Below are 13432 nucleotides of genomic sequence, written 5' to 3'. Positions count from 1 at the left end.
CATACTGGGTGACCACTTGGCGAACCTCCGCCCTGCCTACGGGAATAATCCACTCATCATTTTAATAAACCACCACAATCTTGCTCTGACGTTTCTGGCGTGGGACTGGCTGCTGTCTCCTTCACCACCGGTAGTGACCTCTTTGTCGTTTGCTCTGGAAGTTGTCACAGTCTGCTTCCTCTTCCATCCCTCAGTCTCCAGCACTTGAATTTTTTGTTTCAGATTTCCAACACTTGCATTATTTTGCTTTTACTCGAGAGCTATAAATTTTGAGATGGGTGTATTGTTAATCGGTGGAGCTTTTTGGTGGAGTTGAGGATGATCAGATCAACCATGATTGCATTGTATAGTAGTGAAGCCGACTCAATGGGCTGAATAGCCTCTTTCTGCTTCTAAGTGAGTTGGCAAGCTCAGTTGGCTGGATGGCTGGGTGCAGAGTGATGAACCTTGAGTAAATTTAAGGGGAAGATGGGCAGGATATTTTTTAGTAACGGTTTGAAGGGTGATGAGATTGGGCAGAAAGGTGAAGTTGAGATCAGCCATGATTGTATTAAATGGACGAGCAGGTTCGAGGGGCTGAATGGCCTCAATCCTGCTCCTCATTCATATGTGCTCACAGTCGAATTTGGAAGCCCTGAGCCATTGCTCTCTGCTTCAGTCTCAGAATGTGAACACTGCTGGCAAGTCTCATGTTGATGCCAGTTGAGTGGATGGGCACTCCACGGCAGTTCATTGGGTTTGGTTCCCAGTTGTCAGGATCAGGACAGCGTGCAGAGGAGTGAAGCATTAACCACGTCAGAGTGGTATGGGAGTCACATCCAGGCCAAACCCTTGAAAGGTGCATCATCATCCCTGACCCTGGGTCATATGGCTGTGAGACCGACTTGCCCAACGGAAGCAACCTTTCAGGTAAACATCCCTGCCCCCATCAACACCCTTGACAGTTTCACTATCCCAAGATTCCGGACTGAGGGAAGGAGGGAGGAAGCAGGAATCCCAACCTTGCCTCCAAATTAAAATCCAAGGGAGGAGCAGCCCAGCTTGTACCCACATCTGGGCAAGCCTCTGACAAGGTCGCACATCGGAGACTTACCAAGGAGGTAAATGCACCTTGGATACAGGGGTAACTGGATAAAGTGTATTCAAAATTGGCTCAGGAGGAGAGAGAGAGAGAGAAGGTGATGACAGAAAGATGCTTTAGTGACTGGAAGCCAGTGTCCGCTGGTATACCATTGGGGTCTGTGGTGGAGCCCCTATTATTTATCATTTCCTCCAGATGCTACGGTTTTCTCCCACAGTCCAAAGCTGGACAGGTCAGGGTGAACTGGCCATGCTAAATTGCCTGTAGTGTTAGGTGTATTAGTCAGAGGGAAATAAGTCTGGGTGGGTTACTCTTTGGAGGGGCGGTGTGGACTGGTTGGGCCGAAGGGCCTGTTTCCACACTGTAGGGAATCTAATCTAATCTAAAGAACACAGACGACTGTTTGGAGTACTAAGTTTGCAGATGACACAAAGATTGGTCGGGTGGTTGACAGTGAGGTTTTGGACTACAAGAAGCCATTATAACAGGATGATCAAATGGGCAGATAAGTGGCTGATGGAATTTGACACTGAAAATTGCGAGGTAATTTTGGAAGCTGTATTTTGACAAAGAAGTAGTCAATAGACATCATGACTCTGTGAAGTAAAGGGACCGTGGCGCGTTTGTCTGTAGATCTCTGAAGGTGGAAGGGTCTATAAGTAAGGTGGTGAAAAGGGCACATGGGACGTTTGCCCTAATCAGTCAGGGCATAGATTACAAAAGCAGGGAAGTCATGTTGGAGTTGTATTGAACTTTGGTGAGATGACTAGTCATGTTGGAGGGGCTTGAAAGCTGGGTGGGCAAGTTTGCGGATGACACAAAGGTCGGTGGAGTTGTGGACAGTGAAGAAGGATGTGGCAGGTTACAGCGGGATATAGATAGGTTGCAGAGCTGGGCAGAAAGGTGGCAGATGGAATTCAATGTAGCTAAGTGTGAAGTCATTCACTTTGGTAGGAGTAACAAGAAGATGGATTACTGGGCTAATGGTAGGCTACTTGGTAGTGTGGATGAGCAGAGGGATCTTGGTGTCCATGTACACAGATCTCTGAAAGTTGCCACCCAGGTAAATAGTGCTGTGAGGAAGGCATATGGTGTACTGGGCTTTATTGGTAGAGGAATTGAGTTCCGGAGTCCTGAGGTCATGTTGCAGTTGTATAAGACTCTGGTGCGGCCGCATCTGGAGTATTGTGTGCAGTTTTGATCGCCATACTATAGGAAGGATTTGGAGGCATTGGAACGAGTGCAGAGGTGGTTTACCAGGATGTTGCCTGGCATGGTAGGAAGATCGTATGAGGAAAGACTGAGGCACTTGGGCCTGTTCTCATTGGAGAAAAGAAGGTTTAGGGGAGATTTGATAGAGGTGTATAAGATGATTAGGGGTTTAGATAGGGTAGACACTGAGAACCTTTTACTGCTAATGGAGTCAGGTGTTACTAGGGGACACAGCTTTAAATTAAGGGGTGGTAGGTATAGGACAGATGTTAGGGGTAGATTCTTTACGCAGCGGGTTGTGAGTTCATGGAATGCCCTGCCAGTAGCAGTGGTGAACTCTCCCTCTTTATGGTCATTTAAGCAGGCATTGGATAGGCATATGGAAGTTATTGGGCTAGTGTAGGTTAGGTAGGATTTGGTCGGCGCAACATCGAGGGCCGAAGGGCCTGTACTGCGCTGTATTTTTCTATGTTCTATGTTCTATGTTACAGGAGGGATGTGATTACACTGGAATGAGGGCAGAGGAGATTCGCCGGGAGGCTGCCTGGGATGGAACACATAAGTTACGAGGAAAGGTCTGATTAGGGTTATTTTCTCTGGAGCAGAGAGGACTGAGGGGCGATCTGATTGAAGTCACGAGAGGCAAGGATAAGACTGCAGCTGTTCCTCATAGTTGACGGGTCCGTCACAAGGGGGCAAGGATTTAAATTGAGGGTCAGGAGACTTAGGGGGATCTGAGGGAAAACGTTTTTACTCAGAGGGTGGTGGCCATCAGGAATGCACTGTCTGGGGGTATGGTAGAGGCAAATAGCCTCAGATCCTTTAATAAGCATCTGGATGTGCACTCGGCACGTCATAACACTCAAGACTATGGGCCAAGCGCTGGTAAATGGGATGAGGTCAGGTGTTTCTTGTGTGTAGATGCAGACTCGATGGGCTGAAGAGCCTCAACAATTCTATAATCTGCTACCCCCATATGCAGATGCCCACCCCCTAATCTCTAGCAGCTCCCCTGCTCCTCTGTGCTCCCCCTTCATCCCCCGCCAACCCAATACCTGCTCAGAAGGCAGCCCACACTTTGCAACAATGTCGTTCATCCAGCACTCCGCGATCAGCATTGCCTGCGGCGCTCCAAATCCGCGGAACGCCGTGTTGGAAGTCAGGTTGGTCTTGCAGATGTAGCTGATCACGCGTGCGTTGGGGATTTTGTATGCGTTGTCCATGTGGAATATGGCTCGATTCATGACCTGGTTTCAGAGATAGACAGCCATGTGAGCAAACTTAGTCCAGGTTTCCCTCTGTACGGACAGGAATGAGAAACAGACCCTTTAACTGCACCGACCTGTGACTGGACTAGAACACACAGGAGGTCAGCACTTATTAACTGGCAGCAGGGAACACATCAGGGTCATCACAAATAAACGAATACTTATCTCTCCCTCAGTTCTCACACAGCAGTCATGAGGCTTCCTCTCCCCCACCAATGCCCCCCTCCCCCACCCTCTCTTCCACACTCCCTTTTCAGTCTATATTATTCATTCATGGCATGAGGGCGTCACTGGCTCGGCCAGCATTTATTGCCCAACTCTAATTACCCAGAGAGCAGTGTAAGAGTCATCCACATTGCTGTGGGTCTGGAGTCGCATTATTGGACTCGACCCAATGGAGTCGACCCATTGTCTCAGCCTGCTCCTGCCCCACCGAACTCATCTCCGCATACCTCGACACGGTTCTGTCCCCTTTAGTCCAAGAACTCCCCACCTACGTTTGGGACACCACCCACGCCCTCCATCTCCTCCATGATTTTCGCTTCCCCGGTCCCCGGTCATGATGGACATCCAGTCCCTGTACACCTCCATCCCCCATCACAAAGGACTCAAAGACCTCTGCTTCTTCCTTTCCCGCTGCACCAACCAGTACCCTTCCACTGACAGCCTCCTTCGACTGACTGAACTGGTCCTCACCCTGAATAACTTCTCTTTCCAATCCTCCCACTTCCTCCAAACTAAAGGAGTTGCCATGGGCACCCGCATGGGCCCCAGCTATGCCTGTCTCGTTGTAGGATATGTGGAACAGTCCATCTTCCACAACTACACGGGCACCACCCCCCACCTTTTCCTCCGCTACATCGATGACTGTATCGGCGCTGCCTCGTGCTCCCACGAGGAGGTTGAACAGTTCATCAACTTTACTAACACCTTCCATCCCGACCTCAAATTCACCTGGACTGTCTCAGACTCCTCCCTCCCCTTCCTAGACCTTTCCATTTCTATCTCAGGCGACCGACTCAACACAGACATCTACTATAAACTGACTGACTCCCACAGCTACCTGGACTACACCTCCTCCCACCCTGCCCCCTGTAAAAACTTCATCCCATATTCCCAATTCCTTCGTCTCCGCCGCATCTGCTCCCAGGAGGACCAGTTCCAATACCGTACAGCTCAGATGGCCTCCTTCTTCAAGGACCGCAGATTCCCCCCAGATGTGATCGACGATGCCCTCCACCGCATCTCCTCCACTTCCTGCTCCTCCGCCCTTGAGCCCCGCTCCTCCAACCGCCAGCAAGACAGAACCCCACTGGTTCTCACCTACCACCCCACCAACCTCCGTATACAGCATATCATCCGCCGTCATTTCCACCACCACCAAATGGACCCCACCACCAGGGATATATTTCCCTCCCCTCCCCTATCAGCGTTCCGCAAAGACCACTCCCTTCGTGTCTCCCTCGTCAGGTCCACACCCCCCACCAACCCAACCTCCACTCCCGGAACCTTCCCTTGCAACCGCAGGAAATGCAAAACTTGCGCCTACACCTCCTCCCTTACTTCTCTCCAAGGCCCCAAGGGATCCTTCCATATCCGCCACAAGTTCACCTGCACCTCCACACACATCATCTATTGCATCCGCTGCACCCGATGTGGCCTCCTCTATATTGGGGAGACAGGCCGCCTACTTGCAGAACGCTTCAGGGAACACCTCAGGGACGCCCGGACCAACCAACCCAACCACCCCGTGGCTCAACACTTTAACTCTCCCTCCCACTCCACCAAGGACATGCAGGTCCTTGGACTCCTCCATCGCCAGAACATAACAACACGACGGTTGGAGGAAGAGCTCCTCATCTTCCGCCTGGGAACCCTCCAACCAGAAGGGATGAACTCAGATTTCTCCAGTTTCCTCATTTCCCCTCCCCCCACCTTGTCTCAGTCGATTCCCTTGAACTCAGCACCGCCCTCCTAACCTGCAATCCTCTTCCTGACCTCTCCGCCCCCACCCCACTCCGGCCTATCACCCTCACCTTGACCTCCTTCCACCTATCACATCTCCATCGCCCCTCCCCCAAGTCCCTCCTCCCTACCTTTTATCTTAGCCTGCCTGGCACCCTCTCCTCATTCCTGATGAAGGGCTCTGGCCCGAAACGTCGAATTTCCTGTTCCTTGGATGCTGCCTAACCTGCTGTGCTTTAACCAGCAACACATTTTCAGCTCTGATCTCCAGCATCTGCAGACCTCACTTTTTACTCGCATTATGGCCGGTCCAGGTAAAGTTTAGATTACTTACAGTGTGGAAACAGGCCCTTCGGCCCAACAAGTCCACACCGACCCGCCGAAGCGCAACCCACCCATACCCCTACATTTACCCCTTACCTAACACTACGGGCAATTTAGCATGGCCAATTCACCTGACCCGCACATCTTTGGACTGTGGGAGGAAACCAGAGCACCCGGAGGAAACCCACGCAGACACAGGGAGAACGTGCAAACTCCACACAGTTAGTCGCCTGAGTCGGAAAATGAACCAGGGTCTCAGGCGCTGTGAGGCAACAGTGCTAACCACTGTGCCACCGTGCCGCCCAGGAAGTTCTCTTCCTGAATGGCATTAGTAAACCGGATGGGTTTTTCCCCGGACAATGGACTCATGGTCATCACTAGATTCTTAATTCCAGGTTATTTTAAAAAAAAACCTCCGACCTCAGGATTTGAACCCCCGAACAACACTTGGGGCTCTGGATTAACAGGGCAGCGATAATGAGACTAGGCCATTGCCCTGCCTTAGCAATGTTGTCACACAGCGATTGATATTCATGCAGCAAACTGCCACAGGGTAGGGTGATAGTGAGCTGACATTTCGAAACGTCGATTTCGCTGCGCTTTGGATGCTGCCTGAACTGCTGTGCTCTTCCAGCACCACTAATCCAGAATCCGACATTTAGTTTCAGTGTTCACTGTGAGTTAGACTGTTGGCCAGAACAGCTGGAGGAGTGTACTAGCACTGGGTACTTCTACATTACTGGACAGCGTGTCTTCAGCTTTACCACTTCCTCTGAAAGCGGCCTGACTTGTACAGGGCAGTACTCCCTCAGGACTGCAACAGAGCATTACCGCTGGATTTATTTTCTCCTCCAGACGTCCTGAAACTACAACCTTGTGACTGACAGTTCTGAGAGGGGGAGGTGATGCACAAATGCATCTCGGAAAAAAGGATGTGAATTCAGTGTTCAGGTGCAGAATCCACTTGGTTGCTGAGAAAGTCTCGATGCATTCACCAGCAAACGGTGGGCACCTGGAAAACCTCCCTTAAAACTGCTCGGTGTGGTAGCAGATGAGAAATCTGGTGATGTGCGACGAGGCGGCTGGTGAGGAGTGCTCACTGTGAGGGGAGACTGACTCACACAGGGGAGAGATCGAGCTCAGTGTGGGAGAGTGGGAGCACTTCATGTGAAAGCTGCAAATGTGTTGCTGGTCAAAGCACAGCAGGCCAGGCAGCATCTCAGGAACAGAGAATTCGACGTTTCGAGCATGAGCCCTTCATCAGGAATAAGCTTATTCCTGATGAAGGGCTTATGCTCGAAACGTCGAATTCTCTGTTCCTGAGATGCTGCCTGGCCTGCTGTGCTTTGACCAGCAACACATTTGCAGCTGTGATCTCCAGCATCTGCAGACCTCATTTTTTACCACTTCATGTGAAAGCCTAGTGTGGAGTGCCTGCAGACCCAAGGCTAAAGGAAGACATTAATTCTTCATTATGTTTCTACTTAACAATAAGCAGTACTGTAATATTTAACTTTCAACTTATTTCTTAATTTTCTTCTACTTTATCCCTGAGATTCTGTACCTTTATACTTAAGATGGCATCGGGGACATAGAACATAGGACGTTACAGCACAGTACGGGCCCTTCGGTCCTAGATTTTGCACCGACTTGTGGATCCAATCAGAAGCCCAACTAACCTACACTATTCCATTCTCATCCATATGTTTATCCAATGACCATTAAAAGCCCTTAAAGTTGGTGAGTCTACTACTGCTGCAGTCAGTGCATTTCACGCCCCTACTACTCTCTGAGTAAAGAAACTACCTCTGACATAGAACATAGAACATTACAGCGCAGTACAGGCCCTTCCGCCCTCGATGTTGCGCCGACCTGTCATACTAATCTGAAGCCCATCTAACCGACACTATTCCATGTACGTCCATATGCTTGTACAATGATGACTTAAATGTACTTAAAGTTGGTGAATCTACTACCGTTGCAGACAAAGCATTCCATACCCTTACTACTCTCTGAGTAAAGAAACTACCTTTGACATCTGTCCTATATCCATCACCCCTCAATTTTAAGCTATGCCCCGCACCCCCCATGTTTGCCGTCACCATACTTGGAAAAAGGCTCTCCCTGTCCACCCTATCTAATTCTCTGATTATCTTATATGTCTCTATTAAGTCACCTCTCAACCTTCTTCTCTCTAACGAGAACAGCCTTAAGGCCCTCAGCCTTTCCTCGTAAGACATTCCTTCCATACCAGGCAACATCCTAGTAAATCTCCTCTGCACCCTTTCCAAAGCTTCCACACCCTTCTTATAATGCAGTGACCAGAACTGTACACAATACTCCAAGTGTAGCCGCACCTACCCTTCACAACACCGTGCTGACTATCCCGAATCAAATTATTCTTTTCCAGATAATTATAAATTCTATCTCTTATAACTTTTTCCAACACTTTACCAACAACTGAAGTGAGGCTCACTGGTCTATAATTACCAGATTGTCTCTACTCCCCTTCTTGAACAGGGGAACCACATTTGCTATCCTCCAGTCTGTCCTATATCTGTCACCCCTCAATTTGAAGCTACGTCCTTTCATACTAGCCATCACTATTCGAGGAAAAAGTCTTTCACTGTCCACCCTATCGAACCCTCTGATTATCTTATGTCTCAATTAAGTCACCTCTCAACTTTATTCTCTCTAACGAAACAGCCTCAAGTCCCTCAGCTTTTCCTCATAAGACCTTCTCTCCATACCAGGCACCATCCAAGTAAATCTCCTCTGCACCTTTTCTAAAGTTTCCACATCCTTCCTATAATGCAGTGACCAGAACTGTACGTAATGCTCCAAGTGCGGCCGCACCAGAGTTTTGTACAGCTTCAACATGACCTTGTGGCTCCGAAACTCAATCCCTCTTCCAATAAAAGCTAACACACTGTATACCTTCTTAACAACCCTATCAACCTGGATGGCAACTTCTAGGGATCTGGGTACATGGACAGCCAGATCTCTCTGCTTATCTACACTACTGAGAATCTTACCAGTAGCCCGGTATTCTTTATTCCTGTTACTCCTTCCAAAGTGAATCACCTCACACTTTTCCGCATTAACCTCCATTTGCCACCTCTCGGCCCAGCTCTACAGCTTATCTAATCCCTCTGTAACCTGCCACATCCTTTGGCACTATTCACAACTCCACTGACCTTAGTGTCATCTGCAAATTTACTAACCTCTCCTTCTACGCCCTCATCCAGGTCGTTTGTAAAAATGACAAACAGCAGTGGCCCCAAAACAGATCCTCGCTGTACACCACTGGTAACTGGACTCCAAGATGAACATTTCCTATCAACCACCACCCTCTGTCTTCTTTCAGCTTGCCAATTTCTGATCCAAACCACTAAATCCCCCTCAATCCCATGCCTCTGTATTTTGTGCAGTAGCCTACTGTGGGGAACCTTATCAAATGCCTTACTTTGTACATTGTACTTCTGTATCCCTGTATGTGTGTACACGTGACAATAAACTTTATTCTAAAGTTGTGAAACTCCATCTATTCTAACGCACCCTGTCTTTGCGTAGCTGCCTAGTGACCTATCAACTCTGCGCATTCTTCTACCTCCCAAACCCTCTTCTACACCAACTCCACATCTCCCGCCCTATCGTCTTTATCTCCAATTCCCTCAGCAACCACATTCTCTTCAGCAATTTCGATCTTGAGCGCACCGAGGGCCAGCATCCATAGAATGAGAGAATTATTAGGACTTTCAATCCTTTGAGTGAAAACAATACGCCTAAACTCTTGTCTACCCACTTATTCAAACTCTTTGCACTCCAAACAGCCTAACACTTGCCCTATACAGAACGTGTCCATCCAAGAGAAACACACATTTCACTTTGAAAGGTAACACATAAGTTCCACCTACAGCAGATGAAATGTCCAGGCTATTTCCAGCATTACAGTAGAGCTTGAGATCCAAAGCTACAATCTTCCCGTTCTTCTGAAATCCGACCTGGGAGTGAAACAAAGGAAGGGGTGAACAAAGGATCCCTGAGCAGACGGCAAACAGTTCCATTCATAGCCCTCCTCACGTGCCCTCCTCCATTCCCATTGATCCTACCTTGTAGTGGCCCAGAAAAGGATGTCTTCCACCAGTCACCAACATGTCCTCATCACGGTTCAATGAACATCGAACAGGTCGCTTTGTCCTAACAGGAGAACAAGGAGAGAGGTAATGGGCTGGGGTTGGATCTGGATATTGGCGTTCAGAACCGCAAAGGGAAAAAAAAGAAGATGGGAGATGTGTACAGGCCTCTTAGCTGTCTTTTGGTAAGAAAATAAATCAGAAGGTAGAAAAGACAGATAATTATCACGGGGATCTTCAATGTGCGGGTAGACTGGGAAAATCAGACTGGAAGCGAATCTCAAGAAAAGGAATTTGTGGAATATCTACAAAATGTTTTTTTGGAGCAGCTTGTGATGAAGCTCACATCGGAACAGATAATTCTGAATCTAGTGATGAATAATAGTGTTTTACAGCATAGAAACAGGTCCTTCGGCCCCTCATGTCCATGCCAACCAACAAACACCAAACTACATTAATCATATCCCTTTTCTAGAATCCTTCTTCATTGGAACATTTCTTTGTTGTGAGCTTTGAATTATTTTCCTTAAATGTCTGCCATTGTTCTTCAATTATTTTGCCACTAAGCTCCTTTCCCAGCCCCCTCCAGACAGCTCTGCCCTCATTTTGTTTGTAATTGCCCCTTACTTAAACTTAGCACAGTTGTTTCTGACCTAAGCTCCCACCCCCCACCACACTGAATGCTAATATCTTCCATGTTATGATCGCTGTTTCCTAGGAAGTCTTTTATTCTGATAAGCTTCAAATCACCAGATCCAAAACAGCCTGATCTTGACTTGGATCTACCACATATCATTCAAGGAACCTGTCCTGGTTAGCACAGTTGGCTGAAAGGTTGATCTCTGACACAGGGTGACCCACAGTTTCAATTCCTGAACCTCCGGGTTCAGCTCACTGGGTTTACATCCATCGACTGAACCTCTTTGATACTAACACAGAGGTAAAAGCTGTAGATGCAAGGTGGGGAGGAGGGAGTTCACTTTACCTCGAATCTATGCCCAGGAACAGTAATGTGATGATGACCAGATTATCGGCTGGAGGGTTTTAGGATAAATATTCACAGGACATTTGGACTGGAGTCACTTTCTGCCAAGCCAGAGAGATGTGGTAATTTCACTTTCACAGCTGTGTTGTGAGCTGGTCGAGTCTGTATGGTAATTTGTTGGCTTTCATTTTCTTAGACCGTAAGACATAGGAGCAAGAGTCGGCCATTCAGCCCATCTAGCCTACTTGGCCATTCAATTAGACCATGGCTGCTCTGATAGTCTTCAGCTCCATTTTCCCAAAACCTACTGAGAATATTCAGATGAAACTGAGCCTATCCCTAACTATATCAATCTCACCTGCTTCACACCATCATTACCCTGAGTGAATTGCAAGTGGAACTCACTACCTCATGGTTGTTATTCCATTTGAAACGATTAAAGGTTTCCATTTTTGAGGAGACTGGTGGTCTTGAGAGTGTACCTTCACATTTCAATAAGGTAGCCATTACATCACAATAGGTTCAGGCTGGGACAGAGGTTAAAGGGATCAAGTTAAAGAGACAAGGCAGGCAAAATTACAGAAAAGTCCACCTGGGACAATGAATTAAACTGCACTTATTTCAACGCAAGAGGCCTGACAGGTAAAGCAGGTGAACTCAGAGCATGAATGGGAAGATGGGACTGGGATATCATAGCGATTACAGACAGGTGGCTGAGGGACAGACAGGACTGGCAGCTTAATGTTCCGGGGTATTAGATGCTATAGGAAGGATAGAGAGGGGGGCAAAACAGAAGAGGCAGTGACGTTTTTTATTAGGAAAAACATTGTGACCGTATTTGGTGAGGATATTCCTGGGGCATTGTCCAGTGAAGTTATATGGGTGGTACTGAGAAATAAGAAGGGGATGATCACCTTGATGGGATTGTATCATAGAACCCCCTCCCCAGCAGTCATTGGGAAATTGAGGAGCAAATATGTAGGGAGAGCTCAAAGATCTGTAACATTAATAGGGTGGTAATGGTAGGGCACTTTAACTTTTCTAACTGAGAATGGAAGTATCATAGTCTTACGAGCTTGGATGGGGAGGAATTTGTTAAGTACGTTCAAGAAAACTTTCTAATTCAGTATGTCGATGTAGCTACTAGAAAAGAATCAAGACTTGACCTACTCTTGGCAAATAAGACAGGTGACTGAGGTGTCAGTGCAGGAAGGCTTTTGGGACCAGTGACCATAATTCTATTAGTTTTAAAATAGTGATGGAAAAGAATAGACCGGATCTAAAAGTTAAAGCTCTAATTTAGAGCAAGGTCAATTTTGATAGTGTTCGGCAGGACCTTTCAAACGTTACTTGGGGTAGACTGTTATAACCAATGATGTTGAGACTATATGAGGCATGGTTAGCAGGTTGGTGGATGACATCAAAATTGGTGGTAAAGTAGACGGTGAGGAAGGTTATCTCATAAAACAATCAATACCACGGGATCTTGATCAGCTGAGTCAATGGGCTGAGGAGTGGGAGATGGAGTTTAATTTAGATAAATGTGAGGTGTTGCATTTTGGAAAGGCAAACCAGGAGAGGACTTACAAAGTTAGTGGTTGAACCCTAGGTAGTGTTGTCGAACAGAGAGACCTAGGGGTTCAGTTGCAATGTTCCTTCAAAGTAAAGTCCCAGGTAGACAGGGTGGTGAAGCAGGCATTTGGTACTCTTGCCTTCATTGGTCAGTACATTGAGTATCGGAGTTGGGATGTCATGTTGTGGTTGTACAAGATATTGATGAGGCCACTTTTGGAATACTGTATATAATTCTGGTCACCCTGTTATAGGAAGGATGTTATTAAACTTGAAAAGATGCAGGAATGATTTATAAGGATATTACAGGGACTGCTTGGTTTGAGTTATAAGGAGAGGCTAGGTAAGACGAGGCTTTTTTTTCTCTGGAGAATTGGAGGCAGATGGGAGACCTTATAGTGGTTTATAAAATCCTGAGGGGCATGGATAGGGTGAACAGCCAAGATTCTTCTCCTAGGGTAGAGAGTCCAAAACTAGAGGGTATAGGTTTAAGGTGAGGGGGAAAGATTTAAAAAGGGAGTAATCTTTTCACACACGCGGTGGTGCGTGTATGGAATGAGCTGCCAGAGGAAGTGGTAGATGCAGGTACCATTTAAAGACATTAGGACAGGCACATAAATAGGAAAGGTTTAGAGGGGTATGGGCCAAACGCAGACAAAAAAGACGAGTTTGATTTCGGAAACCTGGTCGGTATAGTCAAGTTGAACCGAAAGGTCTGTTTCCGTGCTGTACGACCCTCTGATAACTGAGTGGGACAGACAAGTAAATGGAAACATTCACCTCAGTTCTGTGGGCCATGGGTGTTCTATTATACATTTTCCTCTTGGAGGGTGGACTGTGTTTGGAATTCCCTTCCTCAAAAGAGAATGGATACAGAATCTTTCAGTAT

General features: G+C 47.3%; 1 protein-coding gene across 1 annotated transcript in view; it reads right to left on the bottom strand.

The window, feature by feature from the left end:
- Nucleotides 1-13432, bottom strand: part of xdh (xanthine dehydrogenase) — a 112871-nt gene that overhangs the window by 31080 nt on the left and 68359 nt on the right. Inside the window, exons 22-24 of the mRNA XM_060854447.1 lie at nt 9963-10050; nt 9768-9854; nt 3349-3540 (exon numbers count right to left, since the gene is read on the bottom strand). Of these exons, the coding sequence (XP_060710430.1) occupies nt 3349-3540; nt 9768-9854; nt 9963-10050 (367 nt within the window). The remainder of the gene's footprint in view (nt 1-3348; nt 3541-9767; nt 9855-9962; nt 10051-13432) is intronic.

This window comes from Hemiscyllium ocellatum, chromosome 3 (assembly GCF_020745735.1).
Source record: "Hemiscyllium ocellatum isolate sHemOce1 chromosome 3, sHemOce1.pat.X.cur, whole genome shotgun sequence".
Classification (NCBI taxonomy): domain Eukaryota; kingdom Metazoa; phylum Chordata; class Chondrichthyes; order Orectolobiformes; family Hemiscylliidae; genus Hemiscyllium; species Hemiscyllium ocellatum.
The sequence above is the reverse complement of the archived record's forward strand: the minus strand, read 5'-3'. Positions and strand labels throughout refer to the sequence as shown.